General features: G+C 40.1%; 1 protein-coding gene across 1 annotated transcript in view; it reads left to right on the top strand.

Moving 5' to 3' along the window:
* The window catches only part of LOC126284209 (uncharacterized), a 182,520-nt gene that overhangs the window by 134,854 nt on the left and 24,028 nt on the right, over nucleotides 1-23,638 (top strand). Inside the window, exon 6 of the mRNA XM_049982976.1 lies at nucleotides 15,859-15,942. Coding sequence (XP_049838933.1) covers nucleotides 15,859-15,942 — 84 coding nt within the window. The remainder of the gene's footprint in view (nucleotides 1-15,858; nucleotides 15,943-23,638) is intronic.

Here is a 23,638-nt window from a genome sequence, read left to right as displayed (position 1 = left end):
CTATTTATGATATAATAAAAATAATCTTTGCATGTACAGCAATTGCCAATGACAACTGCGTATATTTTAGTTTAAAAAATACCTTACCATTTTGCATATAAATCTTATTGCTAAGAAATATTGTCACTGGCATATGCTAAAAATCATTGCATAGAAGGGATGTGAAATTGTAATGATATGAAAAATCACATACACAAAAAATATACTAAAAGTAACATAAAAGAAGGTCCTTTGTAACCCAGATATGCCCAAACCTGTGCAGTAAAATAAAATACTATGAACAATCCGGTTACATCAAATAGTAAATAGTTAATGACATATTTAAAATTTATACAGAGCTTCAAAGCACCAAATGTAACGGACATTTCGTAGTGCCTAAACATTAATGGTGAATTTATTGAGCAAGAAAACAAATTATACCTACCTATAAACTAACATTAACAACAAATGGGATAACTTGAAAGAAATTAAAGTTTCTGTTGAGAAAGCGGGAGCTGCAGTTTGTAAAATGACAATTATGTTAAAGAGCCATCACCTCTTAATCAAAACAAAATTAAGATTTCTACATTGCTACATGTTTTCCATTCTTTTCTGTGGGTGTGGGACCTGAACATTGACTGAAATTACAAGCAAATGACGTGAGGCATTTGAGAGGTGGCTATCCAGGAGAAAAGCTAAGAGTACCATGAATAAATAAAATTACTGACAATGGAATTTTCTGTGAAATACAGAAAAACAAGTTTTAAATGTAGTAAAATGTGGAAAACTATTGTTAAAACCCCTTGACCTGGGATTGTAATATGTCAGAATGACAGAGGCTTATGGTTTGGGGAAGAACGGTGATTCATGTTGAAGCATGCAGAGAAACACTGTCAAGAATGTCATTGATTTTCTTGCATCGAAGGTACACAGTTAGCCTTCTGCTGATCCCAATGATGGTGCTACGCAGAGTCCATGCATGCGTCAATGCCAATACCAGAATCTGCTGCATCGATGTTTGACTGCCCCGCCTTGCAGATGTAGCCCTCCTACTCACGACATAGGTCAGTGGCCACCGCATGTGTCGGTTTTGCTGGTAGCCTGGGACATGACTGGCTGCTCCCTCTAGCATAACTCTTGGACCCCATGTAGTTTGCCAGACGGAAACAGCTGACCACCATCGATGTAACGAGCCTAAGCAGCTCTGGCCATCCGCCCAGCTCAATTAGGGACTGCAGACAGCTCGGCATCGAGGAGGCCATAAGTTACAATGCCCCTGCTCCGCCTCTACGGACAGAGCTTGCAGTCTGCTGGACAGTGTCACCCAGAGCAGCAGAGGCTAGCAGACCTCTCATTCATTGTGCTAGTGCAGCTCCCAGATGTGGCTTGCCCCGCCACAGCTTTGATGTGTCTCAGGAGTGAAGGTTGATGGTAGTTTAAGTGGGCTGGTTGGGTGCTGATATCCATCACTAGAAGGTTGTTGTGATTGGCCTGCAACTTCCATTCTCTCTGGTTTTAGATGCGAACAGAATGATAACATGACTGCCCCTTTGAACTTTCAGGCTCACTTATTTGTATGTCTTTTCCTTATGACTCTGAATAAATTCCTCTGAAGGGAACAAGTGGAGTGCTCTTTAATAATACCTTGTCAGTTTTCCTCAGCCCACTTCGGCCCCTACACGTAGGTCACTAGGTGCTGTTGCAACTGCAATGTATGGGTTCTTCACAGCATGTCAGTGCCCTCTGCTGCCCTTAGTACTTCACACTTGTATACAGTGCCCGCCAGGCTGTGCCTTCTTGCGTGCATGCTGTGTCGTAGACCTGCCTCGCAGCTGTTGTTTGCTAAATATCAACATTGCCTGCACCTGCCATCCGATGTGATAATAAGTCTCTCAACTACTACCTTACAGCGATAGATACAAGAAATTTACAAGAATTCCCCAAATCCATGCCTGCACTTTTGTGGCGCAGCACTACATTATCTCACCCATGTTATGAAGTCTGGAAACTGGTATAAACTTCTGCATAACATTTTTTTAAAGGAAATATATATCGTAAAATGAGGCTGAGGGGAAAAAACAGCATCTTGACTTAACGAAATGGACTTTACACAGAAGGGAGAATATCTCTTGAACAAACAAAAATAATAAAGTTGTGGTGGTCATAACTATATTGAATGGATAAGCACTAGGAGGAGGAGGATGAGACATAATTTTTGAAGGAATGGTTGTAATTCTTCCAGATTTCTGGTAGTAGGTAGAGTATCTATGGCTCCACTTGTTAGACAGTTGGTTTTACCCCAACTACAACTTTCTTCTTCTTCTTATTTTCATGTATTAGACATATTGCCTGTTATGGTTAGGCTAAATGTAATTTTATAAGCAGATGATCTAACTTTGATAAGAGAGAACGATTACATTCAGATGGGAGTCTGTAAGCTGCAGCAGATAGCCTAAGATTGCAACCTAACATTACCTGTAGATAAATACGAAAGTGATAGTATTTTAGTGGAGTCAATCGGTAAGATCTAAAATAGGCTTGAATAAACATTTTAACTACCAAGGATGCCACATCACTTAACATAGGCTATAAATCCTTGATACTAGGTTGGTAAAACATTTATCCAGGTGACAGCATAACCCATTTGTATGCGGTCCATCAAATTGCACTTGTAGATTCTGAAAGTGTAGCTATCTTGTGGCTACTGTGAAAATGTCATACAGATAATTTATGGCATTGAGGGATCATGTATGAGAGTTGCTCCAATTATCTTTGAAAAGTGGCTAGTGCACTTGATATGCCAAAAGGTAATCTGGTCTACCTATACAGTCCCTGTAGTGTATTTATCACCGAGATTTTCCAGGTTTCTAAATCTAGTTTTAACTAGGTGTGTATCTGCTAAATCTATTTTGGGGACATAATAACCCCAGCTAGCTTCGCCCATAGCTCCTCTGGCATTGGAATAGAGTAGATATCAGAATTGCTCTGGACATTGTCAGGAGCCCTAATATTGAAATGACTATATCAGATCCTGTAGGTTTCTTAACTAGCATGGACTTCGTTTAGTATCAAGATGTAATGGATGCAATAAACACAGTTCCTTGTAATGTGGCCAGTTCTGCATTTACCAGATTTACCATTTCACATGCGGCAAATAGATATGTTTGAGCTCTGCTAAACTGAGGTTAAGCTGAGTGTTTTGGTTATGTGAGCTGTAAAATGTTTTGTACGACCCATTTAAGGTTTAAACAATTGTGTATATTGCTGGTAGTAGTGTACTTCAGTCTGAAGACTGGTTATGATGCATCTCTCCTTGTCATGCTACTGTATCCTATGCAAGACTCATCTCTGAATAACTATTGCAACCGTAATTGTTGGGTTCAAATTAATGATATGAATTCTTGTGTCTGTATATGTGCGGATGGATATGCGTGTGTGTGTGCGAGTGTATACCTATCCTTTTTTCCCCCTAAGGTAAGTCTTTCTGCCCCCGGGATTGAAATGACTCCTTACCCTCTCCCTTAAAACCCACATCCTTTCATCTTTCCCTCTTTCCTGACGAAGCAACCGCCGGTTGCGAAAGCTCGAATTTTGTGTGTATGTTTGTGTTTGTTTGTGTGTCTATCGACCTGCCAGCACTTTTGTTTGGTAAGTCACATCATCTTTGTTTTTAGATATATTTTTCCCACGTGGAATGTTTCCCTCTATTATATTCATAACTATTGCAACCTATATACATTAGAACCTGTGTACTGTATTCTTATCTTAGTCTCTGTTTGCAATTCCCCTGGCCCCTCCTATCAACAGATCTCTTCTTTTTGTCAAATTGTGCCAAAGTTTCCCTTTTCCTCGATTATATTTCAGTACCTCCTAATTAGTTAAGCGATCTATTCCTATAATCTTCAACTTTTTTTTTTAGCACCACATATTCTCTTCTTGCCTGAAATGCTTTTCCTCTAAACTTAATTTTCATACAAGACTATACTCCAGACAAATACTTTCAGAAAAGACTTCCTAACACTTGAATGTATATTCGATGTTCATATTTCTCTTCTTGCTGTTGCAAGTCTACATTTTATATCCTCTCTACTTCGAACATCATCAGTTACTTTGCTGCCCAAATAGCAAAACTCGTCTACTACTTTAAGTGTCTCATTTCCTAATCTAACTTGCTCAGCATCACTTGATTTAAACTCCACTACATTCCATCACACTTACTTTGCTTTTGTTGATGTTCATCTTGTATCATACTTTCAAGACACTGGTCATTCTCTTCAACTGCTCTTCCATGTTCTTTGATGTCTGCGACAGAATTACAGTGTCATCAGCAAACCTCAAGTTTTAATTTTTTTTCTCCCAGAACTTTAATTTCTTATCCAAATTTTTCTTTGGTTTCCTTTATTGCTTGCTCACAGTACAGACTGAACATCATCAGGGATAGTCTAGAAGTATGTCTCACTCCCTTCTCAACCACTTCTTTCCTTTTATACCTCTAGACTCTTAACTCCTGTATGGTTGCTGTAAAAGTTGTAAATAAGTTGTATTTTACCGCTGCATTGTCAAAAGCTTTCTGTATGTCTACAAATACCTGGTACATCGGGGGTTGCCTTACCTCAACCTATCTCCTACGTCATAGTGACTGTATTGTCTCAAGTGTTCCGGCATTTCTCCAGAACCCAAACTGATAATTGGTGTCAAGTGGTATAGAGGTCCTTGCATGATCATCATGAATTTTGATGAAATTTTGAGTTCACTTTCACACATGTTCCCACTGAACATTGGTAAAGTTTTACTTCTGTCATTATAATATCTCTTGATGTATAATCATTAGTTTGATCACACAGCACAGATTTCAACAGTGCACCCAAGTTTTCGGCAACTTTTGAGACATTTTATCTTTGGCAAAATGTTCTTGAAAGAAACAAAACTTGGCCATCATGTACAACTTTTTGCACTTTAAGTGAAATAATTAAAAAGGAGCTTAGGGAACTTTTGTATGGTTAATTCGAAGTAGAGAGCTCAAAAAATGGTTGCTCGAAAAAGAAAAGATAAGTTGTTTAGCCTTTTTATATCTCTGGAAGTAATTGAATAAATAAACCTGAAACTTTGCATGTGAAATTTTACCGTACCAATACAAAGTCTTAGAATACAAAATTATTCCTCTGCTGCTTTTCAGTAGTTTACAGACTGAAGTTCTACAGTAGTTTAATACTGTCAAGAGAAGGTAATATTGAAACTACTGATGACTAGGAAGTGAGGTGGAAGAACTCGAAAAACTTCAAAGAAGGGGTGTCTTGTCGTGACGCATGATATACTTCAGCCTGTTTTTCTGCTATAAAAGCTACGGCATCAGATGGGATACAAACTTCAAAATTTGACTGTACATTGCCGGGGCACTAGAGATCTACATTGTTACTGTATTAATTATATTTAAGTGCATAATAAATGGTTCATCGAACCACCTTCAGGCTACTTCTCTACCACCCTCGAACAGTGCATGGGAAAACTGAACACTTAAATCTTTCCATGTCAGCTGTGAGTGCTCTTATTCTATTATGATTATCATTACACCTGATGTAGGTGAGTGTCAGCAAAATACTTTTCTATGCTTGTAAAATTATCGCACAACAGCTGCAACATACATCTTGTGAACTGCCTTCGAATTTTATGCTCGGTCACATTGTGTAATGGAGAAGTTCATAGCAGTCTGCCTGACATCTTTTGGAAAGGATTCCATGTTATAACGAATTTTGAGTATTTCTTTATTCTGCAATGCTAATGTTGTGCTAGTTTGATTCCTGTTAAAAGTACAGCATATTTTGTGTTTGCATAGTTGTGATTTATGTGAAAACTTCAGGTAGGATGTCAGCAATGTAGGAAAAGAGATTATTACTTACCGGTAAGAAAAAATGTCAAGTACACACACACACACACACACACACACACACACACACACACACACACACACACACACACACAGGGAGAGATGAATGCTGTCTGGTGGAGTGTGCAGGGAATGCAATGGGGAGGAGATGATAGGACAGAGGGATTGGAAACTGTTGGGTGGAGGGTGTGGGGACAACCTTAGGTTGAGGCTGGGGTAATTATGGGAGCAGAGAATGTGTTGTAAGGATAACTCACATCTGCACAGTTCAGAAAAGCTGTTGGTGGAGGGAAGGATCCTGATGGCTTCGGTAGAAAAACAGGCATTGAAATAAAGTACGTTATTTTAAGCTACGTATTGTGCCACAGGTTGGTCTGCTTTGTTCTTGGCCACAGTTCGGCAGTGGCCGTTCATCCTGGTGGACAGCTTGTTGGTTGTCATACCAATATAGAAAGCAGTGCAATGATGGTAATGGAGCTGATAACTGATACGGCTGCTTTCACAGGTGGCTAGGCCCCTGATGGGGTAGGATAAACCTGTGACAGGACTGGAATAGGAAGTGCTGGGTTTTGCGGGTTCTGCACCTGGTTCTTCCACAGGTACGTGATCCTTGTGCCAAGGGGTTGAGATTGGGAGTGGCATAAAGATGGATTAGGATGTTGCGGAGTTTGTGTGGGCAATGGAACACCACTGTAGGAGGGGTGGAAAGTATCTCTGGTAGGATGTCCCTCACTTAAGGGTATCACGATAGGTAACCCCCACATGATAGTGGCATTCTGGCCTGAGATGTTAGAGTTGGCAGTCATGGGTGCATCAGGTGTGTGTGTGTGTGTGTGTGTGTGTGTGTGTGTGTGTGTGTGTGTGTGTGTGTGTGTGTGTGTGTTTTTGCTGATGAATGCTATGGCCAAAAGCTACTGATGAATTCTGTGGCCAAAAGCTTTAACTCTGCCTGTCTGCAGCTTGACATGTCTTCTTTATGGTAAATAGCAATCTGTCTTTTTCGTACATTGTGATTTATGTGGAACAGTAGTGCACTAGTGAAAAATTGTACAAGTGTGTTACTATTATCCATGGTAGCTTAACCACTACTGGTTTCTTGTAGCGACAGAGAGAGAAACATCCCCATCACCATATAGGGACCATGTGTGATAGCTTTACAACAGCAGCCAAGGTTAGGATTAAGTGTTAAAGGCCAAAGTTAGAAGTAGTCTCTTCTAGAAGCCTAAGCTCATGCTTGCTTCTAGCTGCTTGAATTTTTTACTGGTTTCAGTACATTGCTGTAGAAAATCATGAGGAAATCTGTACTACTGGGCATGTGGTGCTACTGATGGCACTGAAGTAACTGCAATAATGTGCTAGTCCAGAACCCAGCGTTTGTCACTCCTTGATAGCCAATAAAATTAATTCGCTGGGCCATGTAGGAGCATAAAGTTTATTAAAGCATTCTTCTGCTCAGCAGCGGCCTCACAGATATTTCCAATCCACAACTATTGCTCGTAAATGCTTGCAACATATTGTCCTGACTGGAGGTCTAACATTAATATGAGAGGATGAATCAAATATAAACCAGGATTGTTTTACAAGCCTTGTAGTAAATGGACGGCTGCGTGATATGTGCTGATTGTTACTGTCATTTCCAGTGATGGTTCTCCACACCTAGAATGTTGTTATAAAATTTCTTCAGTCAGAATGGCAATGTCGGAGGTATTTTGAAAAGACTTGTGGCGCAGTGTGGGAACAACACTTTGTGAGAGAGACTCAAGTGTTAACATGGCACAAACAGTTTTTACAAGGATGAGAAACAGTTGATAATGCATCTCGCAGACATCACCAAGGACTAACATGACAGAATATCCGCATTGTTTGCCAGCCTATTGGAGACGATCACCAATTACAGGTGAAATTACAACTGAGGAGGCTGACATAAGCTGTGGCAGTGCCCGGGTGATCATTACTGACAGCTTTGGATTACGGAAAGTGTCAACAGTGTTGATGACCCATCTTCTCACTGCAGAGCACAAACTGCCTTGTCTGTGTTCAGATGGCTAGTGACAGGCTACGAAACTGAAGTGGGACATTTTTTGCACTGGATTGTGACTTGCAATGAAATATGGTTTCACCCTTACACCCCTGAATCGAGGAGAAGGGGGAGGGAGGAGGCGGCAGACGAGCGATGAATGGTGCAAAAAGGACGAATCTACACCCATGAGAGAGAGAGAAGCTCTCTCTCCACAGGGAAAAATCCTGCAGAAGTATTTTTTGATTTTAAATAAGTTCTCTTAATCAGTTTTCTCCATGAATTTTGTACCGTGAATGCTGCAAATATTGCCAACTTTAAGACCAAAAATACCTGCATGTCGGAGAATGTGCATTTGCCATCCAGGATGTGATAGTACTTCATGACAGCACTCGAACCCCCAAAGCTGCCCAAACTAAACAAAAAATTCAAAAATTGTTCTGAACCACACTAGATCATCATCCCCACAGTTAGGACCGAACACCCAGCAATTTTCATGTGTATGGAGCTCTAAAGGAAGCAGCTGGAGGGCACAGGTTTGACATTGATGGCACCGTCAGAGTGTTAGTGTGTAACTGGCTGCTTCCAGAGCCACATTCGTTTTACAAAAATGGGATCAAGAAAATGCTTATCTGCTGGTAAGACTGTGTTTCCCATTAAAGTTTGTATGTATGAATTTTTATGGAACTTAAATAAACTTACAAAGAAAATTTGATTTATATTTCATTCTCTCTCATATCTCCTTTGCTACTAACACTAATTTTGGCCAGAAAAGATGATGCATCATTTTAAACTCTGTTGACCTGTATTGTTTTTTATCAAAAGGCAAAAAGTGATGACTCTCTGTAGTTCCTGCTGGAGTATGCCCATGTTTAAATCTCCCTTCTTGTAACACTGCGCGATGTGGTGCAGTGGTTAACACACTGGACTTGCATTTGGGTGGATGACGGTTCAAATCTGCGTCCAGGCATCCTGATTTAGGTTTTCCTTGATTTTCCAAAATCGGTTCAGGCAAATGCCGGGATGGTTCCTTTGAAAGGGTGTGGCAGACTTCCTTCCCTAATCCAATGGAACGGAAAATCTCGCCATTTGGTCCTTTTCTCCAAATTAACAGTCTTAATCCCTTCTTTTAATGCTTTATTTCATTCGATTTCTTCTTTCCTGATGAAAGCAAATTTAATACCGTTTTGCCAAATGACAAAACAGCAAATCTGGTCAGCTTATTTTCGAATGATGCAACATCTTTGCTGGACAAAATTAATGACAGTAATGAAGGTCTATTAACATTGGATCTCACGACAGGATAATATGCTGCATGTGTTTACAAAAAAGAATGACATCGATGGGTTGGAAATATCTTGGAGATCTGTGCTGACAGAATGATTAAATAAACTTTATGCACCCACATAGCCCAGCAATTTCATTTTATTGACCACCAAAGAATGACAAATGTTGAGTTACGGAACAGCACATTATTGCAGTTATTCCGACATTGTCAGTGATATTGCCTGACTGGCAGTATGTTTCCCCTAATGGTATCAAATAGAAAATTATTCGAACCTACAAAAAATTCAAGTAGCTTGAAGTAAGCATGAGCTTAGGATCCTAAATGAGACCTCTTGAAACTCTGGACTCACACTTAAATATGCCTTAAGATTTGGGAACCTGTGGTAAAGAAAAGCACCCATAGGTGCTGTTGCACAGCATCAGCCACAGCTCCAATGGCAGTGGGGATGCTGGTTTTCTCATTTTAAAAGAAACCATCAGTGGTTAAGCCATCATGGACCACAACATATTTGTACAATTTTTAGCAGCACACTAATGTTCCATATAAACTGCTGTTTTGTGAACACAAAATACGCTATACTTTAAACCAGAATTAAACCACCACATCAGTAGCATTGTACATTAAAAGGACACTCTAAATTCTCTATAACATGAGTTCTTCTGAGGTGAACTCAGTTCCTAATCAGCAGTACTTCCAGTTCTAACCTCTCCAGTGAGTAGTAAACAATTGTAGAACTTCATAAAAGATGTCAGGTTTGAGTACCGGTGGACTATGGGTGCATTTTACATCTACATCTACATGACTACTCTGCAATTCACATTTAAGTGCTTGGCAGAGTGTTCATCGAACCACAATCGTACTATCTCTCTACTATTCCACTCCCGAACAGCGAGCGGGAAAAATGAACACCTAAACCTTTCTGTTCGAGCTCTGATTTCTCTTATTTTATTTTGATGATCATTCCTACCTATGTAGGTTGGGTTCAACAAAATATTTTCGCATTCGGAAGAGAAAGATGGTGACTGAAATTTCGTAAAAAGGTCTCGCCGCGACGAAAAATGTCTATGCTGTAATGACTTCCATCCCAACTCGTGTATCATATCTGCCACACTCTCTCCCCTATAACGTGATAATACAAAACGAGCTGCCCTTTTTTTGCACCCTTTCGATGTCCTCCGTCAATCCCACCTGGTAAAGATCCCACACCGCGTAGCAATATTCTAACAGAGGACAAAGGAGTGTAGTGTAAGCTGTCTCTTTAGTGGACTTGTTGCATCTTCTAAGTGTCCTGCCAATGAAACGCAACCTTTGGCTTGCCTTCCCGACAATATTATCTGTGTGGTCCTTCCAACTGAAGTTGTTCGTAATTTTAACATCCAGGTACTTAGTTGAATTGACAGCCTTGAGAATTGTACTATTTATCGAGTAATCGAAATCCAACGGATTTCTTTTGGAACTCATGTGGATCATCTCACACTTTTCGTTATTTAGCGTCAACTGCCACCTGACACACCATACAGCAATCTTTTCTAAATCGCTTTGCAACTGATACTGGTCTTCGGATGACCTTACTAGACGGTAAATTACAGCATCATCTGCAAGCAACCTAAGAGAACTGCTCAGATTGTCACCCAGGTCATTTATATGGATCAGGAACAGCAGAGGTCCCAGGACGCTTCCCTGGGGAACACCTGATATCACTTCAGTTTTACTCGATGATTTGCCTTCTATTACTATGAACTGCGACCTTCCTGACAGGAAATCACGAATCCAGTCGCACAACTGAGACGATACCCCATAGCTCCGCAGCTTCATTAGAAGTCGCTTGTGAGGAACGGTGTCAAAAGCTTTCCGGAAATCTAGAAATACGGAATCAACTTGAGATCTCCTGTCGATAGCGGCCATTACTTCGTGCGAATAAAGAGCTAGCTGCGTTGCACATGAGCGATGTTTTCTGAAGCCATGCTGATTACGTGTCAATAGATCGTTCCCTTCGAGGTGATTCATAATGTTTGAATACAGTATATGCTCCAAAACCCTACTGCAAACCGACGTCAATGATAAAGGTCTGTAGTTAAATGGATTACTCCTACTACCCTTCTTAAACACTGGTGCGACCTGCGCAATTTTCCAATCTGTAGGTACAGATCTATTGGTGAGCGAGCGGTTGTATATGATTACTAAGTAGGGAGGTATTGTTATCAGTGTAATCTGAAAGGAACCTAATCGGTATACAATCTGGACCTGAAGACTTGCCCGTATCAAGCGATTTGAGTTGCTTCGCAACCCCTAAGGTATCTACTTCTAAGAAACTCGTGCTAGCAGATGTTCGTGTTTCAAATTCTGGAATATTCCATTCGTCTTCCCTGGTGAAAGAATTTTGGAAAACTGCGTTCAATAACTCCGCTTTAGCGGCACAGTCGTCGGTAACAGTACCATCGGCACTGCGCAGCGAAGGTATTGACTGCGTCTTGCCGTTTGTGTACTTTACATTCGACCAGAATTTCTTCGGATTTTCTACCAAATTTTGAGACAATGTTCCGTTGTGGAACCTATTAAAGTAATCTCGCATCGAAGTACGTGCCAAATTTCGCGCGTCTGTAAATTTTAGCCCATCTTCGGGATTTCGCGTTGTTCTGAACTTCGCATGCTTTTTCCGTTGCCTCTGCAACAGCGTTCGGACCTTTTTTGTGTACCACGGGGGATCCGTTCCATCTCTTACCAATTTGAGGTATGAATATCTCAATTGCTGTTGCTACTATATCTTTGAATTTGAGCCACATCTCGTCTACATTCGCATAGTCAGTTAGGAAGGAATGGAAATTGTCTTTTAGGAAGGTTTCTAGTGACACTTTATCTGCTTTTTTAAATAAAATTATTTTGCGTTTGTTTCTGATGGATTTGGAAGAAATGGTATTGAGCCTAGCTACAATGACCTTGTGATCACTAATCGCTGTATCAGTCATGATGCTCTCTATCAGCTCTGGATTGTTTGTGGCTAAGACGTCAAGTGTGTTTTCGCAACCATTTACAATTTGCATGGGTTCGTGGACTAACTGCTCGAAATAATTTTCGGAGAAAGCATTTAGGACAATCTCGGAAGACGTTTTCTGCCTACCACCGGTTTTGAACAAGTATTTTTGCCAACATACCAAGGGTAGGTTGAAGTCCCCACCAACTATAACCGTATGAGTGGGGTATTTATTTGTTACGAGACTCAAACTTTCTCTGAACTGTTCCGCAACTGTATCATCGGAGTCTGGGGGTCGGTAGAAGGAGCCAATTATTAACTTAATTCGGCTGTTAAGTATAACCTCCACCCATACCAATTCGCACGGAGTATCTACTTCGACTTCACTACAAGATAAATCACTACTGACAGACACAAACACTCCACCACCAATTCTGCTTAATCTATCTGTCCTGAACACCGTCTGAGACTTCGTAAAAATTTCTGCAGAACTTATTTCAGGCTTTAGCCAGCTTTCTGTACCTATAACGATATCAGCTTCTGTGCTTTCTATTAGCGCTTGAAGCTCGGGGACTTTTCCAGCGCAACTACAACAATTTACAACTATAATTCTGACTGTTCCTTGATCCGAGCACGTCCTGTAATTGCCATGCACCCTTTGACATTGCAGTCCACCCCGTACTTTCCCGAGGCCTTCTAACCTAAAAAACCACCCAGTCCACGCCACACAGCCTCCGCTACCCGTGTAGCCGCCAGCTGAGTGTAGTGAACTCCTGACCTATTCAGCGGAACCCGAAACCCCACCACCCTATGGCGCAAGTCAAGGAATCTGCAGCCAACACGGTCGCAAAACTGTCTGAGCCTCTGATTCAGACCCTCCACCCGGCTGTGCACCAAAGGTCCGCAGTCGGTTCTGTCAACGATGCTGCAGATGGTGAGCTCTGCCTTCATCTCGTAAGCAAGACCAGCAGCCTTCGCCAAATTAGATAGCCGCTGGAATCCAGAGAGAATTTTCTCAGATCCAAAGCGACACACGTCATTAGTGCCGACATGGGCCACCACCTGCAGCTGGCTGCACCCTGTGCTCTTCATGGCATCTGGAAGACCCTTTCCACATCAGGAATGACTCCTCCCGGAATGCACACGGAGTGCACACTGGATTTCTTCCCCTCCGTAGCCGCCGTATCCCTAAGGGGCCCCATTACGCGCCTAACATTGGAGCTCCCAACTACCAGTAAACCCACCCTCTGCGATTGCCTGGACCTTGAGGGCTGAGAATGGTCCTCTGAAACAGGGCAGGCAGCTGCATCTGGCTCAGCCAGAGACAGTGCCTGAAACCGGTTTGTCAGACGCACCGGAGAGGCTTTCTGATCAGCCTCCGGGGACGCCTTTCGCTGCCTGCCACGCCTTGGAATGACCTCCCAATCAACCACAGGCGAGGGCTCAGCCCCACTGCGGGCAGCAACCGGGGCAACCACAGCGGCAGACCGATCTGGGGACAGACGGGACGAGGTTGACATCCCCGTGACACCCAAGTCCGGCTCCCCACAGTGGTGCCCATTGGCAACAGCCTCAAGCTGCGCGACCGAAGTCGGCGCCGATTGCAGCTGTGAGCGAAGGGATGCCAAGTCAGCCCTCATCCGAACACAGCAATCGCAGTCCCTGTCCATTCTAATCGATGTTGAACAACAGTTACTGAAACACGAGTCCGTGTCTAGATAACGCAAGCGAAACACGCAAAGAATGTATCAACTAACCTGTACAAATGCCTAACGACTGCGCTACAATCTGCTGAATTTACGATTACAGTAACTAAAACTCAAAATTGCACCTCCTATACGAAACTCACACGCAATTTAAATAAGAATCTACCAAGTAAACACTAAAGCGCGATGCTACAACTGTCAAATACTATAATACGCCCGAAATATATGAATTAAACAATGCAAGTACCCAAAACACGCAAGGAAATTAATTAAACTATCTAACAAATAAGTAAGCTAGGGTTATACGACTTGCTGCTGCAGCTGCTTATCCAACGGCGGCAGGGAGCACAATGGCTGTGACCAACAGACACTGGCTGTTCAAAACAAAGACAGACGACTACGCAAATCTACACTATTCAGGTACTAAGGCGCGATGCTACAACCCTCAAATACTATAATACGCCCAAAATATATGAATTAAACAATGCAAGTACCCAAAAACACGCAAAGAAATTAATTAAACTATCTAACAAATAAGTAAGCTAGGGTTATATGACTTGCTGCTGCAGCTACTTATCCAACGGCGGCAGGGAGCTCGTCTCGTCTCCATTGTCGTTTTTATATGCCTGTATTGCAAAACCTAATATAGGTTGTTAGGTAGTTTAGAACATAGTCTTTCTAATGAAAATGTTTTAAGAGAGTTTACAGAAGTTTTCTAAAAATACCCAGTTTTGGCATTGTTACAGAAATCAACTCTGCCCTCAATTTGTAAACTACTGGAAAACAGGAGAAAATAAAATTTTATATTCTAAGACTATATATTGGTAAGTTATTATGTGTAAGTTTGATGAAAAGCTAAACTTCACATTTTTTCATCTAATTTATCCATACTAAAACTACGCAATAAATATTTATTATTGTTTGTTCGAATGTCTCGGAGTTATCGTAAACTCGGGGTACCCTGTTCAAAGCTGCATTAAGGGCTGAAGCAAATGACTATATCTCTGCAAGTATTATAATGGTAAAAGTAAAACTTTACCTATGATCGTTGGGGCCATGTACACATGTTCACACAAACTTTTAGCCAAATCTATTATGGTCGTGTGGGAACTTTTTCCAAAAATAGACCACTTGGCATGGAGTGGTCCATCAGCATTTTGCAGCTGTGACTTATTAAACAGATATGGTTGTAATAATCATACCTGTCAGTATGTGCTTTCTTGGAAGTTGAAATTATTACATTATTTTTGAAATCTTGGAGTATTTCACCTGTTTTGTGCATCTTGTACGCTAGATGGAATAGTTTTGTTGTAACTGGCTCTCCCAACATACCTTGTTTCCAATTAGGTCTTTCTGTGCTCTGTCAAATTTACATATATGTATTTTAGTATAGTAAAAGCAGTTGCTGCTGTTAAAATAACATACATCCTAATGCCCTGTTGGTTTCCTTTGAAATTCTGTTCTGGATGTTAAGTAGAACTGCCAGTTTATCATAGTAACAGATTTAGTGTTTTCATGCTATTATTTTCTTTACAAAGAGTCTCTTAGTTTATTTCAAACATTTTTTGTTGATATCATTTCAATATATTAAAGGAATGTTTCATCCCACTGATCCAGTAAGTGGTGGACGTCTGTTCGTGGAGTTCCATGTTTTTTGACTAGCTATGTAGTATTCTTTGCATAATTGTGAGTTGGTGTGTACTGAACCTTGTTTTGTACTCTTAGGCATACTTGCTGCATTTACTATCGGACATTTCTTGCATTGTTGATTTTTATTGCGTCTTCCGTAAAAACATTTTCTTCCTCCTTGTATTTTTTAGACCTTGAAGGAGACTATTCATATTAATGTGATAATATTGTATGCTGCACAGTCTACATTACCTGTAAAATTTTATGACTGAAATAATCGCTGTACAGTATTGTTATTCACTTTTGATCACTTGCTTGCGCTCCGTATTTTTGTATATTTGTTGCTTAACTGTTTGTTGTAAATCCATCATTAATTTTCTGCAGGTGTACAGTGTTTTGAAAAGGCTTGCGAGCAGATCGTCCACATCAGAAAGCTACTGCTGCAGTTGCTCTAAGCATGTTTCACAGGTAATTTCTTATACATGCTAAACGTGTATCAGTTAAAAAATACTAGAAAGGTGAGCATTTGCAGAACACAGATGATGTGAAAGTAGATACTTGACATTTTCTTTGTTTACATGGTACTGTAATATGTTTTAGATATAGTAATCATTGCTGGACATGTTCAGATTTTCTTGTTCAATCAGTCTCTGGAGCCTGCAAAACAACATTCACTGTTTTTTTTATCTACGATTACATCCGAATTTTAAGAAACGCTTCAAAAAAATTGGGGGACTGGCTTTAATGAACCGACCGTTTCCTTGCCATGAACTTTGTGTCTTTAGTATCTCTCCTCCTTTGTTTACAGTTAAATGATAAATTATAATATAGAGTTAAATTGATGTTAACAGACGGAAGGCACCTTGGCCCAGCTGTTAAATGCCTTAATGACAAAATAATCATTAGCTTAAGCAGTATATATTTTTATCAAATCGTAGATAAGCAAACCACAGCTAATTACAGAACTACAGTAAAACCCTGTTTTTACACTTTTCAAGGGACTTGGAAAAAAAGGCGTAAACTATGGGAAAATGTAAAATGTAGGAAATGACTGGTTATGTGTAGGGCACCCTTTCATTTTCATAGTTTTCTATGATATATGTAGACAATAGGCAATAAAATACTCAGCAGGGAATGTTTATTATTTAATTAAGGTTATCTGAATTTTGTGCTATGTTTAGCAGGTGACATGTCATTCACAGGAACTATAGCACAACAAATTGCATTATAAACAACTTAAACCAAGCAGCCACCAAGTTGATTTAGATGTTTGCAAAGATAAAGTGATGCAATTGGCAGTTTTAGTATTTACACTTGATGCTTATGAAAAGTGCAGGCCAAGAGTATACTGCATTAAAGATCTCTCTAAACTACGTCATTTTTAGTGTAACTTTCCTGTGAAAGTGACGTCAGCAGATGTATACAGTACCAGTCACTTATGTAGCTGTTTTTGATTTTGTAGAGGTGCATGAAATATTGTAAAGTGCATTAAATGTGGCACTACATTACAGATCAATCTGCCACTGTTGCCTTTATTTCACAGTCACTGTCTTAGTCAACTCGCAGCCAAATTGTCTTTTTCAAATCAACATAGACATCGGGATTGCAATAGAGATTGGTCTGTACCACAGTAAAGAATACAGGCAAAGGTACCAGCCGAACGGTGTGGCCGTGCAGTTCTAGGCTCTTCAGTCAGAAACCGTGTGACCGCTACGGTCACGGGTTTGAATCCTGCCTCGGGCATGGATGTGTGTGATGTCCTTAGGTTAGTTAGGTTTAAGTAGTTCTAAGTTCTAGGGGACTGATGACCACAGATGTTATTCATATTTATTATACTGACCTTTAATTTGGGTTGTCTCTAAATGTGACATGAACAAATGGGTACAGTAGTTACTGCTTTTTAGCCAAAGAATCCAAAATTGTGGGTTGTTTTAATTTTTTCTGGTTAATTTTTTTCAGTGTGGTTATCAAGTTTGTAAACACATTGGAAAACTTTATCAACAACATCTGCAGCTGAAATATATTTCTAAATTGTTTTCAATGCTGCATTAACAACTATAATTGAGGGAACCTCATTGTCTTTTTCACTCTCACTGTCACTCTCTGCACTTTCAGCGTTTGTGTGTGAAAGTCTATCACGTCCTCAACAGAAACACTTTCTACAGTGACAACATCATCGTCAGTGTGTACGAAATCGTGAACTCGAAGTTGCAGCTGCAGCCTTTCCCCATGATGAAGCGAGCAGTTTTTCACTGTTGTCGCTAGCACTCAGGTCTGGTGCATCAGATCCATTTCCTTTGTCAGCTTCAATGAATCCTGCTTTTCGGCAGCAATTGGAGGTGGTGGTCGCCATAACTTCTGTCCAAGCCTTCGCAGTATAATGCAGATCATCTAAAATTGACAATTTAAAGGAGGCATCCAAAGGCTGTAATTTGCTTGTGCAGTTCGGTGGCAGAAACTCTTAATTGCACATCCGGTAGACTTGTATTTCTGGGATGTGCAGGGCAACAATCCACAATAAGAGAATTTTTTTGCTGTGCATCAAGGCAATCTAATTGCTTCTCATATAATTCATCCACACTTTTTTGTTGGCACTGCAGTTCGTTGATAGTGTTTTTATATTTTTAAAACACTCTGGTTTTTTAGATTTGCCAATCACAAACAGTTTAATTTTTTCGGAAACATCTGAAAGTTCATGCCTAACGGCAAACTTTACTGTGATTACCTACATGGCAGTCTTCGCCTTTGAAGACTTGTGTTTTATTTGGCAATATGCTGAAAAAGACGTGTTTCATCAATGTTGAAGATACCCTTCAGTTTATATTGTTGCAAAAGTTCCTGTAATCTCCTGCTCTGCCATTCAGTCACAGATTTTATATCCACACTGTTTCCTTTGGCAAATACAGATTCATTCAGTACATGGTCCCACTTCATAAATCTATCTATCCACCCATTAGATGCTGTAAAGTCCTCACTCCCAAGTGCATTGTCAACTTTAGTGCCTTTTCATGCAATGTCACACTGTTTATTGGAATTTTGACACACGTGCTGCCTAAAACCAGTTTACGTAATTTCTTCCAACTCTGCATTTTCGAGTAGTTGACACATTTCATTTTTTTTTGGAATATGGCCCACTATTGCTTGCACTTTCCAAAAGAGGTGTTGTCCCCCCCCCCCCCCCCCCCCCACTATAGTGTTCAATGTAGATACGGGTATTCCTATACTCTGTGCTAGTGCAACACATGTTGCACGGTAAGCTTCAGGTCTTTCCAGAATTTTGACCTTTTCTTCCTGTCTCTTTTGGCGATACTGGCCTTTTCCATCATAAAACTGCGACAGAAAACTAAAACATGAAAGAAGCAATTAATGACACACTTCGATCTCATAACACAAGGCTATAATCACTCTGCACGGTACACACAAACTCTTCGCACAGCAGTTGTCAAAATCGACTCATTTCAGATGTAGTAACAGGCTTGTCAATGTTGTAGACATTCGCTAGCAAACGACACTATGTACAGTTCATATACAAACCATAAAAGAAACTACTATATATTATTAATTTACAGATAGTGGGAAATGTATGTCCTATGCATATGATCATTATCACACGACGAAGCTAATGCCGATGTGACTACAATAAATTAAGGATACTACTTATTGTAGCACACACTACTGAAGGATAAAGTTGGTGTCAACTCAAAACAAATGAATGTTCCTCAGAGTTGCATTTTCTTCCAACTCCTGTCAAAATGTTACTCCCGTCAGCCACCATGCCAAGTAGCTGTTGGCATCGGCAGGATACAAATCACGATTTGTTCTGACTTTAACTGGTACATGCTGAGTAGAGCACCTTGGTGTCAAGAAAGTTAACTGTGTAACGTATGTAAACACTACTTGAAGGCCAGTGCAGTGTCTGCATCATTTTATGTCAATCACACGTTTTTGCCTCTACGAACACTGTTTTGTAAATCGCGGGACAATTATCGTTATGTTAACGTAAAAATGGGTGCGAATTAACATTGTGAACATAGGAAATCTGATGGGAGTGATAAAAAATATCGTGAATGGCAGCAAAACATTAATTCTGGGAACCTAAAAGCAGTTTTGTACTGTAAATCACGCCTTCTTGCCCTTTAAAAAGGCTTTCCAGGAAGTGGTGTACAGTAGGTGACCAACTCATGTTTTCTGAGGAAAACTCAACTGCACTTGTGACTTTTGTAAATGGTTATTCATGGAGACAGTCACACAGAACATCAAGAATGAATTTCTGGCAGCTAAACAAAAGAAAAATTATCTTGTCATTGTCTGGACTGCAAAATTTTACTCGCCGAACTGAAATGTTATGGTATTAATCGTTCCTTTCTTCGTTAATTTTGATCTTATTTTTTTAATAGAAAGAAGTCACCGTATTTACAGATTGACACAAGAACCAAATTGATCTCAGAATTGGGAAATGTAATTTGGGATCTTCCAAAAGTGAATCGTAAAATGCTTGATTAAGTGAACAAAAATCATTTCCTTACAATCAAATCTGTCATTGAATTGTGCTCTCATCCTAAGTGTTTCATTTTGATTCTTCGGATTTGATTGTACTCGTGTTACATCTCTTGTTGATACCCAAATCTGCGTGCATAGATTGCATAGGATTGTTGCTTTCAGATTCTATGCAAGTGTTACCACTTATTTTAACATCGAATAAATCATCCTAACTGCAGCTCTTCATATCACAACCTCTTTCTCAGTGGAATAGTTGATTTATAAAAACATTGCAATGCCAATGAAAAGTAAGGCATAAAGCGAAGTCAAATGTAGTGAAACGAGGTTACAACAAGCAGAATACCTGAACACAACGTAACGGCCAGAAACGTGAAAAGCTAATGGGATTTGGATTGGGGGGGGGGGGGGTGTTTGGAAAATCCACTGCACACTTAAATTCGTCAGCAACATGCAGGTACCTGAACAATGGCATTAATTATATTTGACATTAGCACTTAGCACTCAGGGGACAGCAAGAAGGCCCGACTGAATTTGTCAGTAACACTCGAGAACAACACAGAGCTCTGCTTGAATTCGATATCACCTCGGGAGCTACAGAACATCAGTCAAGTGTTAATTGTGGGTCCAAACTCCACCTTTCGAAGCACGACTAAGCTGATAAGTGTAGAGTCCTGTAGCTGGTTAACTGCAAACAGTTTAATTTTTATTCCCAAAAAGATTCACATGGGACTCTGAACACCCAAAAATAACTTATGAGCACTAAAAGTAGTCATAAATGGCCATACACTATTGAAACACACTGTAAAATTACTTGCGGACCAACTGGTTAACAAATTAAAGTCAGTACCTAGATAAACTGATAAAAATCTGCTCAGCGTGCAATGTTTTGCCTTTAAAACTGTATTTAATAGTATTGGCTTATTTAGCATATTTTCGCACCAATATCTTATGGAATTATCTTAAAGGGCAGAAGTAAATTATCTATTCAACAGGAGCAAGCAGTACATTGTGTGGAACCGATAATTTCACATCTTGCAGAGGCCTATTCAATGCTCTCTTAAATCTTACACTCAATTTGTAATACTGGGTGTTTCAAAAAGAACTTTACAACTTTGAAAGTTCATATAAATTAATTCATAGTACCTACAAAGGTGATAGTGTCACATTGTAGGGAAGTACATAAAGTTTTGTCTAGCATAGTTCGCTAGTGCCGAATCGCGCTATAAGGAGCACTTGCGTTAAAGATGGTTGCCTTCATTGGACTCGAGCCTGCTAGCTGTTAGTTTTGGTTTGAAGAATCTAAGTCAGCGACAATAGTTCAACATAATTTTCGAACCAAGTACGCTAAAGTCCTCCTAGTAAGCCTACAATTTGAGTGGCATAAATGTTTTCTAGAAACAGGGTGCTTAGTAAGACATGGAAAATCATCAGGTCCTCCAAGCCGATCTGATGAAGTTGAGCGAGTGAGACAACATTTTGTCAACAGCCTTACAAAATTGACCCGACTTACATCTTGTGAATGGCAAATCCTACTTATGACTGTTTGGTGTGTGTTGAAAAACCATTTGCATTTGAAACTGTGCGGATTGACGATCGCACAAGCAATAAGAGACATGGATAAAATTGCTCACAAGAACTTCTGTGCAGATATGTTAAATAGATTACACGAGGCTGAACATTTCTTGGACAAAATCATCTTTTCTGATGAGTCAACTTTTCATTTAAGTGGCATGGTTAACACACACAACTAGGATTTGGGGCAGTGAAAATCCACATCAAAACATTGCAAAAAGTTCATGATAGCCCTAAACTGAATGTTTTTTGTGCATTGATCAAGAACAAAATGTAGGCCCCTTTTTTTCTGCATAGAACCATCAACAGGGTAGTGTATCTAGATATGTTACAACAATTTTTGATACCACAATGCGATGAGGATGACCAAGAAAGAAATGCTTACTTCATGCAGGATGGTGCACCACCCCACTACCTGGCTGATGTACGGGATTTTATCAGCGACTGCTTTCCAGGTCAATGGATTGGCTGTGATGCGCCAGTTGCATGGCCCCCACATTCCCCAGACCTGACAAGACTCGATAATTTTGTTTATTTATTTTTTAAATGTGGATAAATCAAGAATATTGCATGTACGTTCTGCGCTGGTTTCTCTACCTGAACTTAAAACAAGAATTTATGCCCCTACTGAGCAAGGACCTGCAATGCTACAGTGGGTTTGGGAAGAAATTGACTTCTGAAGGTATGTGTGCAGGATAACCAACAGAAGCCACATACAGCATTTTTAGTTTAAGGTAAAAAAGTTTGATGTGTTTCCCTACAGAACAACACTAAACCCATCTCTACATCTTCTTTCACTAAATACATTTGAATTTTTGAAATTGTAAAGTCCTTTTTGAAACACCCTACTCATTTTTCATCATCTATATTTCAAACTGATGTGCCTCACTTCAGACATTCAAGTAACAGTGAACTAACTAAAAAGAATAGATAATAGTAATTTCAAAAAATATGTAGTTTTATGTTCATAAGAGAAGCTGGAAGGGCAAGTGGTAGTCAACTTTAGAGACAGTGTTGTCACTTCACAAGCAATTCGACTAGAGATGGTTAAGCAGTTCGTGAGGTGCACCAGTTTCATGTGGGACACCCTGTAAAATCTGGTGCAGAAGTATTCAGCAAGGTCTGAACTAACATAAAGCAGGACATTGGGAGCCCTTACAAGAAAACTGCTTTTAGATGTGGGTTGTCCGCTTTTCTGCCATCCCCCATTTTCTGCTTTAGAGGTGGGTCTCTGTTGAGTAGTGTGTGCGCTTTAATGCCTTGACTACACTGGAACAGGGAGCGAGGCTTTGGGTGAAACTCACATTGTACGCAAGCCCACCTGTTGCTTTACCTATTTCTATCCTCTTATTGATCATCCACCTGATGCTCATTACTATTTTGCCTTCTTCCTTTTACTGTGCTGAATCTGTTAGTAGAAGACACAGAGTGGGGCTTTCTTCACCAGTGGATAAGCCCCGCGAGACCCCTCACGGGCTCTTACCTCCATACTAGCCTGATCTATACACTTCTCTGCAAACTTTTTCTCAGCTCTGGCATCAGTATTGTCTTCAGTGCCTCAGTCTCAATGTTCGTAAGTACATCTGTTGTCAGAACATGTACTTCGCTAATTCCTGGTGAACTACCTCTGTATTGAGGGCCTAATGACCTTGTTATTTAGTCCCTTAACCCCCAGTTAACCAACATGCCTTACCAAGAAAATTAACAACATACCTAATTAAGCACTCCTGTAAATTGTCTGATTATCTAAATTCATCTATTGGAAACCCATATAAAAGACATAAAGACACCTAGATTTCATGCCTACATATTGCAGACCATCTGGCAATTCTAGCCAGAGAGGCTGACAACATTGGCACAGATAGAAACTCGCAATGTATTTATTGAAAGAGATGGCCTCCATATATCTTTCAAAAAAACAGACCATTTGCTCAAAACAACCTACTGAAAAACTGATTACAAAATGTGGACAAATACAATTCTATGCTTAAAGTATTTCAGTGGAATCCTTGAGTTACAGGGAGAGAGAGATATTAGCACAGAAAATTTGCATACAAAAGTTGAGAAGAGCTCATGGTACATCATGTACAAC

This window comes from Schistocerca gregaria, chromosome 8 (assembly GCF_023897955.1).
Source record: "Schistocerca gregaria isolate iqSchGreg1 chromosome 8, iqSchGreg1.2, whole genome shotgun sequence".
NCBI classification, from domain to species: Eukaryota; Metazoa; Arthropoda; class Insecta; order Orthoptera; family Acrididae; genus Schistocerca; species Schistocerca gregaria.
The sequence above is the reverse complement of the archived record's forward strand: the minus strand, read 5'-3'. Positions and strand labels throughout refer to the sequence as shown.